Here is a 24,054-nt window from a genome sequence, read left to right as displayed (position 1 = left end):
CCTGGCAGCGCGGATTCTCATTGAGAGGGCGTAGCGTGTGGGAGGACCACACTATCCCCCTCACGTCCAATCCGCGCTTAGCAGGCGCCCCGACCGAACTGTAGGAGTCGCTGTTTACAACGACCCGGACCCACCCCGCCAGCTTCTCCCACCCTCTGATACAGCCAATTGTATCAGTGCAGACGGCCAGCCAAGCTGGTGACAACCCCGGAGCTGTGAGCTGGATTCGAACAGGCGAATCGAGCTCACAGCTCCGGGGCTGGTGACGAACGCAATCTCCGCTCGGCCACCTAACCGCCAAAAAACGCATTTCTGTGTAATAGGGACATGAAACGTATTCAAAAACATATAAAAAAACGCCAGGAATACACTAGTCTAACCATGGCTTTAAGCTAATAAGACGGAAGGTATCATACTTGAGGAAAAACAGACTACATATTGTTCTTATCAGCATTTAACATCAAAGCAGCCGCCGTCGGTCCTCCAACGCCCCTGGCTCAGAGAACATCTCTGTTGTTCCAGGGAGAGGGGGGGGGAGTTTGGCTCCCGTCAACAGGCTGCCAAGTGTTTGTGTGTTTATTTGTGAGCAGAGCAGTGGAGTAGAATGAAATCTCTCCTGGGCTCTTGGAGGTTTATTTATTTTCCGTTTAAACAGAGGGGTGACATGGCCAACAGGGTAACCACACAAACCCTGAAGGAAAATGCTCAAGCAGTGGTTGGAACACATTGTTCTTTTCTTTTGTCTCTCTCCACACAATACCAAGCGCAAAACCTATATATCTTCAGTTATCCCACATTCCAAATGGCTTACTAATGGTTTTCGTAGCAGAGTAAACGGGGAGGATGTTTGGGAGCGTTTTGGTTCCCCATCACTAACAAATACTACTGTTTTTGATATCTCAAAACACACCGGTTGTGCTTTCTGCATGGACTTAAAGCACTCCCATTTGTGAAAGATTTTGTAAACTCCTCTTAAAAGTATCCATTTAACACAGTTAACCAGTTAGTATATACTCTGAATATACATCTCTTGACCAACTAACTGTCCTGCTGTTTAACTGTCTCCTACAGAATGCACTCCTCCCAGCAGGCATGCGTCAGAAGGACCAGACGGTAAAGAAAGACACAGGGACCTACGACAGGGAACGACTGCTCAGCTACCTGGAGAAGGAAGCTCTGGAACACGAGGACAGAGAGGATGTAGTGCCCTTCACTGGGGAGAGGAGAGGTGTGTGTGTGTGTGTGTCTTAGGAAGATTGAGACATTACACTACATTCAGTCCCTTTTGAGATTGCAAAATGAAAACCTCTCGCACCCGTTGCTTTGAAGAAGGTCTCTGACTGAACGCTTGCAATAAAAAAAGCGATTGTTGCATAGCATAGATCTGAGTGTGGATGCTTTCTTCATTCAGTCAGCAACTAATGGCCTAATAAAATCTCTTGCCAACAAGTAGATTGCATTTAAATGACTTGCATTTATAGCCGTGCACTTTTATATATAAAAACCCTGCAAAGCAAGCATTGTTTAATTACAGAGAATCTGCTAAATCCTGGACGACCTGTGCAGTTGGTCGGGTACCATATTAAGTCATGTTTAACTTTATTAATCCCTGTAGGGCAGGGGTCTCAAACTCGCGGGCCAATTGCGGCCCGCTGGATGATATGTTGCGGCCCCCTACTTGACGTCAAAGTAAAAAGAAAAAATTTTTTTTTTATTATTATTATTTCTTTTTTTATGTTGCAGGACTTGTACAGCACTTTGTTCAACTTTGTCAGTGCTGTAAAGTTTAAACCTTTTAAAATCTTAGACAAACGAAACACTTTGCTTTCATGAAATATTGTAAGCCATCATTTGAGGCTTTATAAAAGCAGCACAATGAACACAAATCTGTCAGTGCCGAGTCCGACCTCATCATAACAAACAGCATTGCTTGTTGTAATTAACAAAGAGAGGCAGAGTTGATTTAGCAAAAAAATAAAAAAAGATCACACACATATATATATATAATATTTGATGCAGCCCAGCTTCACCCAGACTCTACCTCCAGCGGCCCCCAGGTAAATTGAGTTTGAGACCCTTGCTGTAGGGAAATGATTCTCTACATCCTAACCACAGGAGTATTGACAGCCACAGACAGACACCCGTGGGACCAACTTCAATTGACCTATCTCAAGCCCTGTCCTCTTTTCTTGATCCTCCAATCGCAACTGTTGCTTCCAGTTGTCTGGGAGCGAGGGAAGCAACAGTTGTGATGGGAGGATCAAGAAAAGAGGGCAGGGCTTGAGATGGGTCAGTTGTAATGTCTCTACCATGGTCAAGGTCGTTGGCAAGAGAGCTTAGCATACATGTCTTATATGCCACGCACAGCTTGGCTGACGAGGGTTCAGTCCAGCCTGCTGTGTATTGATAATTATATAGTCAAACCCACTCATTACCATAATTAATGTTTATAGTGAAGCTCTATCTCCGGTTTGTGTTGTGTTTCAAAGGTGTCTGTTTGTTGTATAAATGTCTCTGGATGGAAACTAACACGTGTGTGTTTGTGTGTGTGCGTCAGCTGTAATTACTGCATTGTTGTCTTTACAGGTATTACTAACGTGTGTGTGCGTGTGTCAGCTGTAATTACTGCATTGTTGTCTTTACAGGTATTACTAACGTGTGTGTGCGTGTGTCAGCTGTAATTACTGCATTGTTGTCTTTACAGGTATTACTAACGTGTGTGTGCGTGTGTCAGCTGTAATTACTGCATTGTTGTCTTTACAGGTATTACTAACGTGTGTGTGCGTGTGTCAGCTGTAATTACTGCATTGTTGTCTTTACAGGTATTACTAACGTGTGTGTGCGTGTGTCAGCTGTAATTACTGCATTGTTGTCTTTACAGGTATTACTAACGTGTGTGTGCGTGTGTCAGCTGTAATTACTGCATTGTTGTCTTTACAGGTATTACTAACGTGTGTGTGCGTGTGTCAGCTGTAATTACTGCATTGTTGTCTTTACAGGTATTACTAATGCTGCTCTTTTGCAACACAGCAGCGAGGGGCGGTACTGGGATGGAGTGAGGAAAAGGGGTAACGGGAGGGGGGGGGCGGTGCTGGGATAGAGTGAGGAAAAGGGGTAACAGGAGGAAGGGGGGGCATGCTGGGATGGAGTGAGGAAAAGGGGTAACGGGAGGGGGGGGGCGGTGCTGGGATAGAGTGAGGAAAAGGGGTAACAGGAGGAAGGGGGGGCATGCTGGGATGGAGTGAGGAAAAGGGGTAACGGGAGGAGGGGGGGGGGCGAATGCTGGGATGGAGTGAGGAAAAGGGGTAACAGGAGGAAGGGTTGAGCTGGAATTCCTTCTAAACATCCAGATGTTGGGTTCTCTTTGTGTCATTTGACTGTTTACTACTAATGTCAGTGTAGAGCTGAGCTTAGCGCTAGATCTCTTTATCCATGTGTGTATATCTTCTCATCTACTCGACAGATGTGGCCTATTCACCTTATTTGGTCCTGCCCACTTTCAATGTTGTAGTTATGTGTCCAGTCACAGAACATTGTGGAAAAGATGCGAGTGTGTGTGGCTGCGGTATTCCTAACCCACGGACATAATACATCTCTATGGACACAGCTGCTTAGCAGCTCATGCTCCTTGTAACAAAGATAACGGTGAAGAAAAAGTCAAACTGGCTAATAAATCCCTTTCTAGATACTATTTCACACACACATGGGAAGTGGAGTTACAAAAGTGCCATGCTAGTAGCGTCCTTGTTGCATAGACACATAAACAACAACACTGAGCCATGAGAGACATGCATGCATGTCAACTACACTAGCCCTAGGTGAGCAGCCTAGGACCAGTCTAGCTGCCTTGTTTTGAGCTACTTGTAGTTTTCTGAGTAGACCATTGGATGCAGATGACCATACTACAGAGCAGTAGTCTAAATGACATAAAACCATAGAGCACACAACTTGACGAAACAGCACTGATGTGAGATAAGGTGAGCACTTCCGTGTGACTGCAACCGCTCTGCCCATTTTGGCAACCACCTTGTTGATGTGATCGGACCAAGACAATGCGCCATCAAGCCAGAGTCCTAAAAGCTTCACAGTCTTTACCTGTTCAATGGTTTGACCCTCAATCTGTAAATTCAATTTGGGATTGTGTGATAGTCTATAATTAGAGCCGAATATTATGCACTTTGTTTTTGATAAATTAAGTATAAGTTTGATATTTGATTTTATCCAGTTATATATAATGCTCAGCTCACTAGACAGAACCTGATTAAGCTCTGTACATGTTGCAGCCGCATAATAAATAGTGGAATCGTCTGCATACATTGTCAAATTAGCTCTACTAATTGCAAACGGCATGTCATTTGTAAAAATTGAGAATAAGAGGGGTCCTAGGCAACTTCCTTGCGGGACCCCGCAGTCCAGGGCCCTACTGCTCGATAGAGCCCCATTAAAACAAACTCTCTGCGACCTGGCCGACAGATAACTCCTAACCCATTGGATTGCAGAGGATTTAAAACCATAGCACACAAGTTTAGACGTTAAAATGTCGTGGTCGATTACATCGAAGGCTGCGCTAAAATCAAGTAATACAGTACCAATGAGCTTTGAGTTGTCCATAGAGGTGAGCCAACTATCAGACATTTGAGTGATGGCTGTACAGGTGGAATGACCAGGCCTATACGCATGTTGGAATAAAGTAGTTAAACCATTAGCAGAGAAATAGACTTGTATTTGCTCATACACAATTTTTACACAACAGTTTGCTAAGTACTGGCTGCTATTGGGACCACAGAAAGTTGCTTTTGTGTCTTTAGGTAGTGGGATGATCTTTCCCTCCTTCCACAATTTTGGACACACGCCACTAATCAAACATCTATTAAAATATGACAGATTGGTTTAGAAACATATGCCGCAGATTTCTTAACAACTTGCTGTCAAAGAGGTCAGTACCAACAGGCCCGCCAACAGGTAGAGAGCTCAACAACCTTTCAACCATTCCAGCATAAATCTGGTGGAATTCAAAAGTGCACATCTTATTATTCATGATGTGCTTTTTTATAAGCACATCAGAGTTAGAATTGACAGTACTGTCCATATTCTTTCTAAGTTTAGAGACCTTGTTGACAAAATAATCATTAAAATAATTTGCGATCTGAAGTGGCTTAGTCAAGTAGACGCCATCTGATTCTACAAAAAATATATTTATGTGTAATACCCTTTGATTTTAATGATCCATTCTATTAAAAATAATAACTGAATTGAACTGAAACTGAACATTTTAACAGAATTTAAACTGAAACAGAAAAGAACAATATATTTGTAACTCTTTGAGCGCCACCAGCTTTCCCCATATTTTCTTGACCATTTTCACGATATTTCACGATCTTTGCGGAGCTATTGTATATTCTATATTATAGCTATGGAGACAATAGTATGGCTCATTTGACAGACACTTTCTAGTCCAAAATGTAAAAAAAAGTTTGTTTCCACACACTGTAGTTTGTAGTCTATTACACACTAAACATCGCCCATTTCCAAAATAATCCAATCTTTTTCCATAGATCGCGAGATATGACGCGTTATATGCATTAAGCCCAAATCGTTCTGGTTGATCGCCTGAAACCCCAAATACTCCCAAATTAAAGGTATATACCATGTACATTATGTGCCTTCACAAAATCATCAAGGGGGGGGGGGGGGGGGGGGGGGGCTAGTCTTACCCCGAAAATGTGATCGTTACAAAAAGCTTGGTTTAGGTCCGGTAAAATATGACACTGATCGTTACAGAAACATGTTTCAGGTTCAGTAAAATAGACATAGAATATACCTTACCTTAGCCAGAAGGTACTCTGCTATTCGAAAAAGATTTGTCAGTCATGCACATCCCTAGCATCCAGCCTGGTGTTGGTGGAGTCTATAATCATTTTAACAATATAGTTACAATATGCCTAATGATAGGCATTAGGGGTGGAACGGTACGCATTCGAACTAACGTTAGCCACTAACCGTGGAAACGCTCACAGCGAAGTGACTCCACGACACCAGTTCCATTAGTGGGGAAGAGGGGGGGGGGGGGGGGGGTATATTGACGAGGCTTGACAACATAGGTTCAATGATAACTTCACATTTATTGGCTGTTCGTTTATATATTGCTTCATGCATCAGGCTTCTCGAGTAGGGGCCAGCTGCAGACCCGGAGACTAATGCCGTGTTACTGTTGACTATTTACTTCCTCGTATGACGTCACTTCAAATACGGCTACCAAGACGCTCAAAAAGCAAAAGAGAGTTGAGTCGAGTAGGTAGTGGTACCATGCAGACTTGCAGTGGAAAAGCAGCATAAGAGAATACTTCATAATGTTGCATGCAATTAAAAAGTAAATATATATATATTTAGTACACATGATTTATTTATTTTAAATAACAGTGACACTTTTCTTTTTTTATAAGAAATCCAGCCATATTCCTTTCATTGTATTTCAAATACTGCACTTTAATTTCAAGTGGAAAACTAATCTTTCCATTAACTGAATCAGCGCCAGACCCGAGGATAGTATACTCTGGTTTTCATCGTTATTTCTTTTATTTGATTTTTTATTCATTTCAGGCACACAGACCTCGGGGTTACCATAGGGAATCATCCTGAGATCGCTAGAGTGCAATACCGGCCGCATCCTGCTAGGTGGCAGTATCGCCCACCCTTTGAAACCTTTTTTTTCACACCCGGTGTTACATTTAATTACCTCCGGGCGCAGTTTTTTGGGTCAGGCGAGTCTAGCGGTTCACCCGATCACATTGAAGGGTGTTTATTTGATTTTGGGCACTTTTGGGAAAATCTATTTATCAAAAATAAAATTGCATAAAACCTTAAATTATCAATTAAGCTTTATAGTCATTTTGTCAGGAATCATAATATGAACATTGTTGTAAACATCACTTTATGGAATTTAATATATTTAACACTTTTCCTAGAATGTCAGAGAACATTGTCATTACCATCACGTTACCAAATAACTCTTTAAAATGTAAAAAAAAAAGTAAAACATTTGTGCTTTTAAGGCATTTATGTAACATTATAGGGCTGGGCGATATGGAAAAAAATCATATCGCGATAACGATATGATAATTTTATTTTATTTCTCGATATCGATAATTATCGAATTGTTATAAGTATAATTTTTTTTTTTTTTTTTTTTAACAACAGATGTATGTTTATTTTGCAGCAATTCTTTGTCATTGCCGCCATCTTTAGTGTTACATCCCCTCACACTCCAGTTCTCAGGCTGCAGCTGGTTTAAAAGCTAAAGTAAACCGGCTTCTCTGCTGGCTGTAGCTCCAGAGGAGTTGAACAGTTCTGGCTCTGCTAGTTTATTTTCGATCTTTTGGCGCTTTTTTGGTGGACACTGTGACTCGTGACTGGAGTCTAGTTCTGCTAGCACACATAGCCTACTGTGTACAGACGGTTTCAAAATGTATTTTAAATTAGAAAGCAAACAAAATAAATGGACAAGAGAAAAAGAAATCTGAATTTGGTCAGTATTGTCATTTGGACAAGCAAAGCCATTACTTTAAGTTGCAGGCAAGAAAGACAAGTCTGTCCACTGTCTCTGGTTTTAAAACTGCCCTGTTGCAGGTAAAAAAATAAAAAATAAAACGATTTTTCGATTTTTTCTTTAATTTCGATATTCGATATCGATTATTAAAATATATCGCGATATTTATCGTTATATCGCCCAGCCCTATAACATTATACCTTACTTCTGATGTATTAGTGGTTTGAAATATTTTACTTGAATTTAAACATGCTTTAGATCTTTAGATATGCAGCCTTTTAAATATATTGCTAGATCCTGTCAAGAAAGATACAATTACTACAACAACAGGTCCATGACTCTTGTTTTTCATACATAAAATGTTAAGGGAGGGCTTGTAATATAGGAAAACATGTAGGAAAATGTCAGATTTAAACTATTTGTTACAAATTTGTTAAGAAATATGTCATGTGTTGGTAATGACGTACTGTTGTGGTAATGACGAAATGTGATGGGAATGACATTTAGATAGACTTATTGAATTCATTCATGGATACAGTAACACAACATCAGAATCATAGGTATTATCAACAACTGTTACAACAGGATAGGAACATCTAAGAAACCATCTAAAAAAAACACTGACAACCTTTATGGTTTCAAACAACATACTTTAACAGTAAGAGGTTTGTTCTTTTAACATGCCTACACCTTCTCCATGAGGGAGCATACTTGTTTCCAGACAGAGGCATTGAGCATCATATGTCTTTTAGTAATCAGTTGGGGCTCTGGGACCAGCACAATTTCCATTCTATACCATATTAGGGGAGAACGGGGGACGTTGTCACACTTTTTACTCTAGTGTGAATTGCTCATAATCAAAACATCTTTCAATAGTCATTCCTACATTAAATTGAAGCTTAAGATGTTGGCTTGAAATGTGTATCCCTCTCATTTTCCAAAGTATTGTAACAAAGAGTTAATCACCTATCAAAGACACTCTGACACATTGTGACAACCAACCCCATCATGGGGATGGTTGTCACACACTATGGGGTTGGTTGTCACCATGTGTTTTAAAACTTTTAATGGGAAAATCTTAAAAAGAAGACAAGATTTAGATTTCAGATAATGGTTGAAGAAGTGCGTCTTTAGTCGACGGCGAAAGATTGGATGGGTTTCGGCTGTCCTAACTGGGGTGGGTAGTTCATTCCAACATTGTGGGGCAAGGACTGAGAATAGACAAGAAGGCAGAACTAAATTTGAAAGTTTAATTGCATTGACAAGTTGACAAATACATAACTTAATGCATCTCAATGAACATAAACAGGAAACACATCTTTAGGCCATCCTATATAACAAAATAAGAACACAATAAATCGGCCTAACAATAATAGCCTACACAACATGTCTAGTAAAGTACCTGCACAGCAGGATGTCTGGCAACACCACATTAGAATAGTATACACAAATATACTAGTATAATATAATAGTATACCCAAAAAAACCAAATATCGGTTATCGAATATCGATAATATAACAACCAAATATCAGTTATTCGATAGTTGCCCTTTATCTGGCACTATTTAAAAGTTTCACTGAGATCGGAATAAAGGAGTTTTTAAACCTATTTAGTCTAGAGCGTGGAACTCTAAACCTTCTCCCATAGGGCAGTAGCTCATACTCGGCATGTAAGACATGGGAGGGGTCCGAGACTATTCTATTGGCTTGCCTTAGAGTAGCCTGTTAAAAAATAGACTGCAGGGATGGGTGACCTTTCACCCCTATGATCTTCCATGCAGTCTGCATCAGACGGACCAGTTTGGACTTTAATTGTACAGACAGGTTACCAAACCAAGCTGTAATACCGTATCTGATGACTCTCTAATACAGATTGGTAGAAAAGTAACAAACATTTTTTATCTACACCATGAACTCTAAGGCGACGTAGAAAGTGCAGTCGTTGTTGTAGTCTGCTACACAGGCTATCTACATGGGTGTTCCAGGTTAGTGTGTTATCGACAAAAATCACAAGATATTTATATGAAGAGACCGGCGAGATGGACTGTGTGTGGATGACCACAGACCTGTGGTCCCCAACACCTCTGGGGTCAAACACCATCTCCTCAGTCTTAACTGATTGAAAATGTTATTAACAGATTGCAGAATGGGTACAATACAGTAAGGCTCAATACACACAATTGTTAAGGGGATGCAGACCAGAGAAAGACTTTCGTCTTGTTTACACCAGGTCCCCCATTTTCTATTTATAATGAATTGTAAGTAGGGTGCAACTAGCACTGTGCAATCCATTCTTTGTGGATCTAGCCCTTAATGTTGCTAGTCTTTAGCACTTTGTGATGGAGCAGTTTGTCAGCCATCAGTTGAGTGTTTGCATGTGTTTTACACAAGCATGTGTCCCTATCACGGACGGTTGGCCTCACTATCCAAAATGGGCAGGACCTTTTTTCGTCCTCTTTGTTGTGGGGTTTCTTGTGGTGTAGGCTGATTGGGACTTTCACATCTGGCAATAGGGACAGCATTGTGTTGCTCAGGTTGTTGTGTTGGTGACACTGGTGGCCTATTCACTGTTAGGTAGTCATCCATATTTCATATTTGCTTATCGTTTGTTCTTTTGTTTCTTTGATTGATTCGCCATTGATGCCTTTTATATCTTTGTGTGCATTTGGGCAGCTGAGATATGCATTGCAGCTTACCCGTCTCTTTTCTCTTTTTATACCGCTCTTTTTCTTTTTGAAAGTATCTTTGATATTGTTCTGGATCATCTTTAAGTCTGTCTCTGTATGATTTTGACCTTTGGCCTGTTGATTTAGGTGCCATGGTGAAGACACTAGCATAAACAAATACAAAAACCAATAAATAAATAAATAAATAACAATAAATATCAGTTATAAATGAGACAACATATATTTACATATACATATACATACAAGTAATGTTATCCAAAAAAAAAGCTATAAACAGATATCTTTGTCATTACCACCACACGTTGTCATTACCACCACACTTCATTGTGTGGCGGTAATGACTGTGATGGTAATGACATTTTCTTACTTTTAAGCTAACAGCTAGCATAACATCAAACTTGCTTATATTCAATTCTTAGCTAGCTAGCAATGTACTCAATGTACCTACAAATATGAAGAAGTTTGACTAAGATTCAAAAGCATTATCAAATTATAGTGTGTTTGGTAATGACACACAATAAACATATTCTGTAGTATGAGTAAGTAAATGTGAAAATATCTTACATTCCTGGTGATCAAAATGTCAGTCTTCCACTCTGACAGCCATGTGCTTCACTGTCACTACAGGTTGTAATGGGTACCAAAGCAAGGGGCGTAGCCAACACTTCATTGTATTGCAAATAGTTCAACGTGATGGTAATGACACAGATATTAAGGGACAAACCTATTTTGATATTTATTTTTTTCACATATTGTACTTAAGTTAAATATTTGGCAGAGAATCATTGATTCAAATGTAGTTATAGTAATATATACCTAAAAGTATTGTTTTTTAATAGTTTTTTCTAGAGAAATACAAGACCAAACGTTAAAACTCTGGATTGGGACAAGGTGAAAATGGTCAAATTCCAACATTAAACAACAAAAAATAAGATAAAAAATGTATGTTTTAAATTGAATAATTAAGTCTAGGTAAGTAATTAATTATACTAATCAATGATAGCAAAGAATCTGGAAATTTTTTTTTTTCTTTCAAATATATCCCAGGGACATGAAAATGCCCAAAATCAAATAATCACCCTGAAACACGTCCAATGCCCCCGATGCATGTGTTGTGGTGGATTATGTTGGGGACACGATCGACACCAATACTGGAAATCGCGATCAGACAATTGGAATATTCTTTTTAGGATACCTCCTAGTAAAGGTAAGGACTATATGACATCAATCGTGCTTTGATCCAACCATGATTTCACATCGATCGCAATGATCATATGTAACATGCTCCAAAATGTATGCCGTTGGTGACGATCAAAGCATAAAAAAACTACCCCCCCCCTTTCATGCATTCATGATGAAACATAATACCTATTATATACATTTGATTTGGAAATAGTAGCGTGTCCAGGCAAGAAACGCCAACGCTTATAGCAGAATTCATGTAGCACTCTATAACTCCGCTTTTCAGGAATGAACCCGGATCACTCCTAAACTATACAATATTCACCACAGTATAACACGCGAACGTATACATGAAAACATTTATTCTTTTTCACATGTTGAACGATGAATAGTTGATGTCAAATGAGCCATAGTATTGTCTCCATAGCTATAATATAGAATATAGATATTGTAGGTGCCTAAATGCCTAGTCTGGTAATTAAGAGTAATTTCAGTTAATAGAAAAGTATTTTGGACCTGTATTTCATGGTGTTTAAATAGATGGATAAATAGATATATATTATTATTAGTACAGAAGTTAAAATGTTAAGACAATTCATGTTTATTGGTAAGAATTAGGGATGCACCGATATGAAAATTGGCCACCGATACCGATTGTTCAAGTAACACAATCGGCCGATACCGATACCGATATTTGTGTATTATTTGTATAGTATTTGTAATTTTTTTTTATATATATATTTTTTTTATTAATATATATTTTTTTAATGAAACTACTGTATATTTGTATGTGTGTTTGTATTTTGTAGGCCTCTTTACTTACTTAAAAAAAGGAAACATCAAGAAAATATGTTTATGGTATTAATTCCACCATGCCATGTAGCACTATCTCTCCCAGTATCGTCTGGCGGCCTGCAGATGGATACTATTCTCTCAACCAGAGCTCTCAGCCAATGCAATAGAACCATTTTGATTGACAGTCGATTCGGCCAATTACGCCACACCGCTAGCACCCACCTCCTGCTGTTCTTACCACCAATCGGCAAGCGTTTATTCATTTTCTACTTTCGGGGCATGCCGCCATTGTTCTGTTTGCGAGAGCACAACAAACTTAACGTAGCTACGTTAGCTGCCCGGCCCGCCGACCAGCGCTCCACAGCATGACCAAATGAGACATAATGATTGTACTGCAACAAATGTTATAATAAAACAAAGCCTTTCTATACATTTGTCTGGTTGAAAACTTTATTAACAGATTGCAGAATGGGTAGTTGGGTACGGAATGAGCAACGGAATGGAACTGAGCTATGAACGGACTAATGCCTTGCTTACTGCTATCTTCGGGTAAATAAATAATATGCTTGTTATTGAACGTGTAACACTAACTATATAACGTTAATGCCACAAAACGAATGTTTGTGTCATTTTAACAGCAGATACTTTCTTAAATGCCATCTTCCCGAGAGAGGGTGTTGACGGGGAGTTGTGTTATTAATAGCATTGAACAGCTAACCGAAAGCTAGCGTTAACTATTGTTAAAGGTTTAGCCATAACGTTACCTTGGCTAAAGTTGGGGCTATTCATAATCCAGCAATAATGGCTGCAGACCTGCAAGCAAAGTACAGCAAGTTGGCAAAGGAGTATTCCAACGTAAATCATATTTTCACCAGTAACGTTAGTCTTGCATCTTCCGGTAGCTAATGCTAGCTAACCTAGCTCATGTTAGCGTCGTCACTGAGCGACCACCTCGCGTACACAATTAATGACATGTTGCGGACAGCCATATCGGTGACAATGTTTAGCTTTTAGTGCCAAATGATAAGAATCTGAAGCGGAGTCTCAAAAGAGAATGTTGAATATTTAGTAGTAACTTTGATGCAGTAGCTTGTGTGTGTGGGGGACTGGGGCGGGGCCGGCGTTGTGCAGGATGCGACTGAACTTATCGGCTACTGCCATCGGCACATTTGAGCTTATCGGCCGATAGGCCGATTTCAGTCAACAAGGCACTTATCGGCCGATACCGATACCCGACCGATACATCGGTGCACCCCTAGTAAGAATGATTTCTTTGTTGTTAGTTTGTTTCTAATGTGATATTTGGCTGATAGGCCGAGGGACTTTTAGTTTGACAGGATAACCGTGATGTCATTGATTACTGTCAGGTGCGGCAGGGTGACAGAATTTGTTTAGAAAGAAAATAACGCAGATTGTACCGGCGGTCAGGCCGAGTGAAGAGAGAGTGGAGCCAGACAGTTTTTAGACCTCTCTCTATTTCCCTGGATAAACTTTATTTAATCTCGCTCTATATGTAATTAGGAAACTTGAAAGTGTAACCCGAATTGGACATTAAATAGTTAATACTACGTCGTGGTCAGTGGCTTTCTTGTGCGTGGATGTGGAACGGGAGAATTCAAAGTTTGAGAGCGTCTGAAGCTTATGGCATCAACGAGTTTTGGAAACTACAGATATAGCCCTGTAAATGCCACCATGCATCCCTATCTCTTAGAGCGGTGGCGCAGTAGGAAAAAAGATGGCTATACCCGCCGGCGCTGAAAGAGTTAAGAACTGACAATCGGGGAATTTAAACATTGTTGACATTGTTTTTTTGTGTTTATTTTAAAGAAAGGAAAGTCTAGTGCTGGTTGAGCATATGTATACTTTATGTTGATGGCCTTTGTCTATAATGTGGCCAGAAAAATAAGGGTTTAATTATTTACTTTGTTTGCACGAAGTTAATACTTTGACAAATGTAGCCTATATTTGTCAGTTCGTTCTTTGTGTGCCAAACATTATTTAAGGCAAACCGCTGTAAACCTTTTTTTTAACAAATAAATGAGAAGCATGTGTAAATCGGCAATGCCTCCCCTCTTGCTGTACCAAAATCTCTCCTAGCTCTAACCGGTCACTGTCAAAATGATGTGCCTGATGTCAAACTGCCTCGTTCTTTCAGTTTTTGCATGACTACGTCCTTGAGAATAACTGAAAAGTTGGATTATTTTTAGGCTATATATTTTATACTGTTAAATAATTTTTTTTATAAAAAACAACGTATACCGAACCGAAAACTGTGACCCCAAAACCGTGATACGAATTGAAACGTGGATTTTGTGAACCGTTCCACCCCTAGTAATTGGTCAAGCAAACAATCCATAAGTATTTCAGATATCCATAGTTCCCTTGTTTAGTTTGGAGAACCTCAAGTCTCACTCCATTTGTTTACATTTTCACCTCCTGACAACATCTGATCAACCTCCAAGTTGTGATTGACAGCGTGATGAGGACATGTCCTCACCATTAAATAGGCACATTTTGTAGCCAAGCAGTAATTGATTGAAAGCACTTGTGTTTTTATTCTCAGTTGCAGAGTTTCACTTAATGCTGAAAAGTTATCTACTGTATCTTTATGTTTGTTACTCATATTATTATTATTCCTCCCTCCAGACCCCCCACAGCTCCCTGTGTGTAAAGAGGAGGTTCCCCCTGAGCAGCAGGAGAGGAGCTCCAGTATGGGCCAAGATGAGTCGGAGCCCTTACAGATTAAAGAGGAACAGGAGGAACTCAAGACCAGTCAGGAGGGAGAGCAGCTTCAAGGTCTGGAGGAGGCTGATATCATAAAGTTCACATTCAATCCTGTCTCTGTGAAGAGTGAACATGATGAAGAGAAACCTCAGTCCTCATGGTTTAACCAAACCCAGGACCCAGAATCCCTACAGAGTAAAGATGAACTACATCAAGGGCTGGAAGAAGCTGGTGGCTCCGAGATCACAGGACACCCAGTGAAATGTGAAGATGGTCAAGAGAACGCTCAGCCTTTCCAGCTTCTTCAAACCCGTCGAGAGATAAACAGAGAAGAACCAGCCAGTAACTTAGATCCAGCTGGTGACTTAGAACCAACTAGGGATAGCCAGCCCCTTTCTTCAGACTGTTCTCTAATTGAGACTGAAGACAGTGATGATGAGGGTTCTGGAACTGAGACTGATGACACTGATGGAGGACCACTTTTGATGACTCTGAAACCAAAGAAGACACAGAAAATACGAAGTAGTCCTGGCTTCAGCAAGAAGGGAGATCTGAAGATACACATGACTCATACAGGAGAGAACCCATTTAGTTGTTCAGTTTGTGGGAAAGGGTTCAGTAGGAAGGAAGTTCTAAAGAGGCACATGATAACTCATACTGGAGAACACCCCTATAGTTGTTCAGTTTGTGGGAAAGGGTTCAGTCAGAAAGGAAATCTGAAGAGACACACGATAACTCATACTGGAGAGAAACCATTTAGTTGTTCAGTTTGTGGGAAAGGGTTTAGTCATCAAGGAAATCTGAAGATACACATGATAAGTCATACTGATGAGAAACCATTTAGTTGTTCAGTTTGTAGTAAAGGGTTCAGTGATAAAGCAGTTCTGAAGAGACACATGATAACTCATACTGGAGAGAAATCATTTAGTTGTTCAGTTTGTGGGAAAGGGTTCAGTCAGAAAACGGGTCTGAACTCACACATGATAACTCATACTGGAGAGAAATCATTTAGTTGTTCAGTTTGTGGTAAAAGGTTCAGTGATAAAGCACATCTGAAGAGACACATGATAACTCATACTGGAGAGAAACCATTTAGCTGTTCAGTTTGCGCGCAAGGGTTCAGAGAGCAAAGAAATCTGAAGATACACATGATAAGAACTCATACTGGAGAGAAACCCTATATTTGTTCAATTTGTGGGAAAAGGTTCAGTGAGAAAGTGTCACAATCTGCCCTTTGGACTCAGGAACTCTCTGAACAATCCTCTGCTGCCCTCCGGCGGCCTGACCGCGGTACTACAGGCAACCACCCTGTGGTTACCTATTGTCTGGAGCCTGTTGACTGTAATTTCTATTGTACTCCCTGTGTATTTGCTATCGGTCCTGTGTGCTCCCCAGTATGTCCATATGTCCTAGTCTAGCCCTGTTGTTCCCTGTGTGTGTATTCATATTCATATGTTCGTCTAGTCCTGTATTCCCAGTGTTGTATTATTATTCATGTGTCCTAGCCCCCAGCTGTTTCTTGTCAATAATTAGTGTCTGTATATATACGTGCCGCCCCCCTGTTAACAGTGTTGCGCCATTGTTCTGTCTACCCCTGTATCCTGCTGTGCTGTTCTGTTCACCCTGTGTCTCTGTGTATCCTATGCCTTAGTGTTCCATGCCATTCCTGCCTTCCGCGGAATTGCCCTTTGTTATTCTGTATTTCCCCTTGAGTCCGTTCCTGCTTTCTAGCCACATTTTCCAGCACAGCTGAGGTTTTCGTGTTTTGAAGTTCGGTTTTGTTTGGTCCCTATGTAACATGTATCCTTGTGTACCATTCCTCCAGTAAAACTTGTCAATTGCAACGTCGACTCGTGCCTCATCTCTCTCACCCTCCACTGTCCTGCGCTTGAATCCTACACCTCTCCTAAACTCCCCATTACAACAGAAAGGAGGTCTGAAGATACACATGAGAACTCATACTGAAGAGAAACCATTTAGTTGTTTAGTTTGTAGAAAAGGGTTCAGTGAGCAAGGAAATCTGAAGATACACATGAGAACTCATACTGGAGAGAAACTCTTTAGTTCAGTTTATGGAAACGTGTTGAAGAGCCACATGAGGTCATACTGTAGAGAAACCATTTAGTTGTTCAGTTTGTGGGAGAAGGTTCAGTCAGAAAACAGGTCTGAACTCATACTGGAGAGAAACCATTTAGTTGTTCAGTATTAAGGGAAATCTGACATTACATGAGAACTCATACTGGAGAGAACCCCTATATTTGTTCAGTTTGTGGGAAAAGGTTCAGTGAGAGGTTTGAAGATACACATGAGAACTCATACAGGAGAGAAACCATGTAGTTGTTCAGTATGTGGGAAAGCGTTTGGTCAGAAAGGGGATCTGAATGAACACATGAGAACTCATACTATACTGGAGTTCATACCTCAGTAGGAACCCTTGCAGTTTTTTTGCCCTTAAGGGGATGCAGACCAGAAAAAGACGTTTGTCTTGTTTACATCAGGGTCCCTCATTTTCAATTCATCAAGACATTTATGACATAAGTCTGGGGAAACATTTATAATTCTACACTACAACCACTTTTTTATACTCCAAAAAAGAGCCACGAGGATAGTTCACATTGCAAGTTATCGTGATCACACAAACATTATTTTTAAAGTAAAAAACATTCAAGTTAAATGATCTTGTGGGATATAAAACAGCACAATTAATGTATAAAGCAAAAGGTAATTTACTTCCAGGAAACATTCAAGAACTGTTCTTTGATAGAGAGGGGGGTTATAATCTGATGGGAGAACTCAATTTAAAAGTTCTTAGTGTACGCACTACCAGGCACTGCATCTCAATATGTGGAGTGAAACTGGAACAGTCTGAATGTGGAGCTAAAGCAATGTCCAAACATGTGACGATTCAAACTGAATTATAAGGAAATTATTTTCACGAGGTACAGGGATGAGGAAGGGATTTGACATTCATGGGTGTTTACATTTTCTATTTTATTTCTTTCATGTTTTACATGTATGTTTTTTGTTTTGCATATATATATATGTTTTGTAAGGTTTTAAATTAGTACACATTTGAGTAGTGGAAAAGGGGTAGGATTAAATAAGTGTATACTTCCTACTCCTTTTCGAACATGTAAATTGAGTTACAGTATGTTTATTTTTTTATTTTTTTCAATTAAATTTCTAGAGATCAATGATCTGTTTTGCTTTATATTGTTTGTATTTACATGTTCTAAATAAAGATTTCAAATCAAATCACACTCCAGCCCAGTAGAAATTGAAATGGCTACCCCTCGACAACAACAAGAGTTGTTGCACGAGTTCAGTGTGACCCGGCTATCTTTATACTCTCGTAATGATGAAAATTACGTCACACGCACCAACACGCATCTGCGGACGCGGGAAGTATATTCAGGCCTTTAATATTACATGTATTTTGACGTTTAAACCATGTGGCATTTCAGCAAAAGCCAAGGTATGGCACAATTAAAATAAAGCCACACATCTATCTGTCTTAACATGACAATACAAAGCCTAATGCCCAGCAGTGAAAACAACTTTTATCCTATATTCTGGTAGGTATTTCAGCACCATGGACAGAGAGAGGATGTCTAATTATCAGACCAACACACACACACACAATATTTACTGGGATTGAGCCAGAATACAAATATTAATTCTGGAAAGCACAGATAATGAGATGGACACATATTCTATATGCTATATATAATATTTGTTTCCCCTTTTTCTCCAGACACACATAGTTTCAACTACTTACACTACTCCAAATCAAGAAGAAACATATAACTAAATATATCTTTTGATGGTGGACATGATGCAAAAACAGCACATGAATTTCCTATTTAGGCTATGTATCATTCTTATGTATGAGGAATTTGTTAGATAATAGACTTTAGAAACTGAGTCTTTTCACCTGTATAGAGGTCGGTAATTGAGAGAGATCATTCAATAACAATACAGAAGGAGATACAGGTATGGTTAAAGAGAAAATGTCCGAGAGCTGATATGTAACATTTTCCCAAAAACTCACAACAGGAGGGCATTCCCAGTACATATGCATAAATGTACCTGTGGCGCCATTTGGACACAAGGTACATAAAGAGTCAGGTCTGAGACCCATTGAATTCAATCGTCTAGGGCAGGGGTGGGCAATTATTTTTCCCGGGGGGCCGAATGAGCAACTGAAAATATGTTGGAGGGCCGGGCCAAAATTCCAAACTCAATTATGCATAATATACATTTAATTTCTATATAAAAAGCAGTAAATGGCATTGTTTTGACCCCTGGTAAGAGTGTATTTATGTGTATGTGTTATTATTTGGCAATTAAAAGGTGAGGTTAGCTTTCAAAAATATCATTTATTCAAATAGAATTTATTTCCAAAATGATAAACAAAATGTGAAACATTAATAACAAAGGGCATGTATGAAAAAGTGCTATACAAATAAAGTTATTATTTTGAGTTTCATATACTATTGAAACAAGGATTTTCTTAGCTTTCTAAAGACATCACATCATCTTATAGCCCAAATAAACAAGACATGTCACTGAACTGTGTAAAGAAAAGTGTCCCAGTAGCCTTTTTTACTCTACATGCCTATATTAAACATTTAATGTTTTCAGAACTGTGCAAAAAAAAGAAAATATCTAGTGTCCCATTTCACTTGTTATATTTCCACATTTTAGTGTTCTTCGGCTCTTTTTTTTTTCATTCAGTGTGATAAATCCAGTCTCTGTTGAGCTTTAACAAGTCCATCAAAGTCAAGTTGCATGTCTGAGGTGGAAATGCGAAGCACAGCTGCCAGATGTTCATCAGTGAGAGAGGATCTGTACCTGGACTTGGTAAACGTCATGACTGAGAATGTCTGTTCACATATAGGTGGATCCAAAGAGAACCAACATCTTCTGAGCATGTCTCCTCATGTTTGAAAAGTTCTCCTCCTTGAGAGCAGAGTAGAACTCTAGCAGTGCTGCTGACTTAAAGTGCTCTTTCAGTAGTGAATCAGACTGCAGGTCAATGAGTTCAAGCTGAACATCAGTGGGTGCACTATCAACACTGCAGGTAAAGGGAGAGGAAACCAGCTGCATTTCATCCTCAACCTTTTTGAAATCTTGAAAACGCCTTGAAAATTCATCATGCAGTGCTCCCAACATGGATGAGTACCTGTGCCTTCTTTCAGGGTTTTCATGTGTTTGAGATTGTTGCTGCCTAGTTGCCTTGAAATTAATTGCAACTTTGTCATGAAGGCTTTCACATGGCTATGCATTTCATGAGCAAAAATGCCCTTGCCCTGCAGTTGTGTGTTCAGTAGGGATGGGTACCGTTCACATTTGAACCGATACGGTACCGGTACCTGTGAATCGATACCGGTACCCAACGGTACCCTTTTTCTGTACTTTAGTCTCTAAAAATGTTATCTACCTACCTCAGTTGTGAAAAAAGAAATCCAAACTTCAAATAACCACACTTTCGACCGTTTTCGGCTTGCCCCGACTGCTTTGTTGTTGAATCAAGTCAAATCCTAGGTAAGCGTATATTGTGCGTGTAAACGTTGACATGAAAAGAAAAAAGTAAAAAAAAAAAAAAAAAAAAAATATTAAAAAAAAAAAATCTTTTATTTTGTTTTATTTTTTTTATTATCATGTAATCTTTCGCAGGCCGGTCAGAATCATCCCGCGGGATGACATCCTTTCTCCAAATCGTTTCCAGGGGAAGGTCTTTATACGAGGACATGAGTAAATGGCGATAAAAGTCAGAAACGAAGCCTCTCGATGTCTCTTTGTCATAAAATAATTTGTGAAAGCGATGATGCACTAGTGGAGCGTCCCATGGCACGCCATGAGCCTTCAGAGCTGCTCTTATTTGTAAATAAAAGAAAAAGGAGGTTCCGGGGAGATCATATCCATTGGATATATCCTGAAAAGAGCAGAGACCAGAGTTATCGAAGATATCCCCCAATGTGTGTATGCCTTTCTTTTCCCATCTAGGGTATCTAATAGGTTGTTGTCCAATAAGGAGAAGATTGTTATTAAATAGAGGGGAATGCGTGTGCCATTGATGGCGTTTTGTACCCACTTTCTGAGTGTCACGCCAAGTCTGGATCACATGTGTGGTAAGGGGGCCAAATCGTAATTTACATTGTTTAATTGATATGTTGGTATACACAATATCCTGAAGTCTATATGGTGACACCAACTTCTCCTCCAATGGTCGCCAAGATACAGCTGCTTGAGCGTCAAACCAAGTGATCAAATGTCTCAGAGAGAAAGCTTGAAAATAATATTTAAAGTCTGGAAATGCTAAGCCCCCATCGAGTTTACTCCTTTGGGCAGTTGATCTCTTCAAGCGCGGGCGTTTATTGTTCCAAACAAATTTATATGAGGCAGAGTGCAATTTCTGCCAGTAACCAGCAGGAGGAGGTAACGGGAGCATGGAGCTGATAAAAGTTAATTCTGGGTAAAATATTCATTTTTATTATTGACGCACAGGCCTGTAATGAATTTTTTTATTTGGACCATCTGTTAAAGTCATTCGTAATCCTGTCACCCAAGCTGGAGTAATTATACCTTACCGTCTGGCTAATAGTGGGGAATATTTCAATCCCGAGACATTTAAAGTGCTCCACCATAAGTATGTTTGCCGGTAGGATGGTAGCCTTCGCAGGCTCATTAAGTGGAAGAAAAGCAGATTTTGGCCAGTTGATCTTAAAGCCGGACAGGCTGCCAAATTCATCTATCACGCCGAGCAGATGAGGTAGAGAGACGGAGGGATTCTGCATAAACAGGAGTACATCATCTGCGTATAAGCTAATATGGTGATGTGTGCCCTGAATTGAAATAGGAGATATAATTTGGGATTGTCTTATGTATTGAGCTAGAGGTTCGAGGGATAAAGCGAAGAGTCCGGTACTAAGAGGACAACCCTGTCTAGAAGAGCGCGGGACAGAGAAGAGTGGTGAACATAACTTTCCCGTTAAGATCATGGCCGAAGGCCCAGTGTATAGAACTTTGATCATATGAATGAAACCCTCACCCAACCCCATCCTTCTGAGAACTGCCCATAAATAAGACCACTCCAATCTGTCAAATGCCTTCATTGCGTCCAAGGACATGACCGCTGTAGGGATTGCAATATCCTTGCTGGCATTAATCACGTGCAGTAACCGTCTGATGTTGTCAGTAACCAGGCGGCCTCTTATGAAGCCGGTCTGATCAGGGTGAACTAGAGATGTCATGTGCTTTTGAAGTCGGGTGGCTAGAACCTTGGCATATAGCTTAAGATCGGCTCCGAGGAGACTTAGGGGCCTGTAGCTGCCACATTCGGTGGGGTCCTTATCCTTCTTAAGTAAAACAGATATAAGTGCCATATTGACATCTCTAGAAAAATTGCCCTCTTTGATTGAGTGTAAAATCATTGAGAGTAATAAGGGACCGAGTACATCCCAAAATGCCAGATAGAGTTCCGGTGGAATGCCGTCCCATCCGGGAGCCTTGCCCTGTTGCATATTCGCAATCGCCTCTCTAAGTTCAACCAGCGTGATTGGTGCGGCTAACAACCTAGCACTATCTTCTGAGATCTGTGGTAGGTTGATTTGATCAAGAAAAACCTCCAGCTTGGTATGATCAAAGACCACCTCTGACTTGTACAAGTTGGAATAAAAAGTGCGAAATGTATCATTAATCTTTTTGGGGTTGGTGGTTACCTCCCCCTGTTGGTTCTTAATGGAAGGGATATCCGCAAATTGCTCACTGGCACGTATCTTCATAGCTAGTAGGTGACTAGGCCTGGAGCCGTGAAAGTAGTAGTGCTGTCTTGTTCTGTGCATCTGAAATTCAGATTGTTGTCTTAAAATGGAGTTAATCTCTTTTTTCACTACCTTAATTTGAAGCTCCAGTCGACTAGAGTAGTTGTGCTGCAAGGAAGAGATCAACATGGCTTGAAGCTTTTCCAGTTCCTCCAGCTTGGAGAGACGTCCCTTGCGGAGATTGGATGCAAAGAGAGTAGTGTTACTTCTGATAAAACCCTTAACCGAATTCCATATAATTCTGGGGTCCTGTACAGAGCCAACAATAAACTGCAGGAATTCAGTGAGCTTCTCTTTAAATTGCAAGTTAAACTCTCCGTTTTTCAGAAGTGTTGAGTTAAAACGCCATCTAGGGGCACAGGATGTTATTTTACTGAGTGAACCTTTGAGGAGGATACCTTTGTGGTCTGAAAGTGCTATGGGCAATAAGTCAACATCAAAGCTATCAAAGAGATGTGGGGAAGAAAAAACATAATCAATTCTGGAAGAGGTCTTATGTCTCGACGAGAAGAAGGAGTAATCCCTCGCGGATGGGTTGAGCGAACGCCACATATCAATTACCCCTGTGTCCTTAGACCAGGCCTGTAGGGCTGTGGTAGCTTGCTTCTGATCAGAGTTTTCCACGTGATTGGATCTATCAATCGATGGATCCCAAACTGCATTAAAATCAGCTGCTACTATTAAAGAGTAATCAGGTAGTTTCAACATAGCTGAATTTAGTACAGCATAAAAGTTAGCGTCATACAAATTAGGGGCGTATGCAGAAATCAGCGCAATTTTTCGGTTAGAGCATTCTATTTTAGCAATAGTGATTTGACCATTTGTATCAGACCACACATCTAACAGTTTAATATTAAAAATGGTCTTCGCTATTATGGCTACCCCTCGGGCCTTGGTGCTAAAAGAAGAAGAACTTATGTTATGATAAAATGTATTTGCCAATTTTGCGTTATCCGCCAATAAAAGATGCGTTTCGCTCAGTAAAGCCAGATCCACTTGCTTCCTTTTTAGCCACGTTAGTACACTTGTGCGTTTATGTGGTATATTGAGACCCCCTGTATTCCAGATCAGGATATTCAAATTAGCCATAGTCTAAAAAGGATGCAGTCTGATTGAATGTAATTCGTTTGGAGTAAAAAACTATAATAGATACATATTCACTTGTTAAGGTTCCATTGAGTACCGAGCGTGAGCGTGAAAACAAAAATAAAACAGAGTGAGTCGACTGAAAAGAAAAACAAAAAACAACACAATCCCCCATTCCCTCCCCCCACTACTATAACTTCTCCTATCC

At 40.0% G+C, this 24,054-nt stretch overlaps 1 protein-coding gene across 1 annotated transcript in view; it reads left to right on the top strand.

Moving 5' to 3' along the window:
• The window catches only part of LOC311224037 (uncharacterized protein), a 61,014-nt gene extending 44,252 nt beyond the window's left edge, over positions 1-16,762 (top strand). Inside the window, exons 3-4 of the mRNA XM_084308839.1 lie at positions 1,072-1,228; positions 14,857-16,762. Of these exons, the coding sequence (XP_084164965.1) occupies positions 1,072-1,228; positions 14,857-16,352 (1,653 nt within the window). The 3' untranslated portion in view covers positions 16,353-16,762. The remainder of the gene's footprint in view (positions 1-1,071; positions 1,229-14,856) is intronic.
• Positions 16,763-24,054: the final 7,292 nt, after the last annotated feature.

This window comes from Notolepis coatsorum, assembly GCF_963971535.1.
Source record: "Notolepis coatsorum genome assembly, chromosome: 2".
Taxonomy (NCBI): Eukaryota; Metazoa; Chordata; class Actinopteri; order Aulopiformes; family Paralepididae; genus Notolepis; species Notolepis coatsorum.
This window is presented reverse-complemented; position numbering and strand designations above follow the sequence as displayed.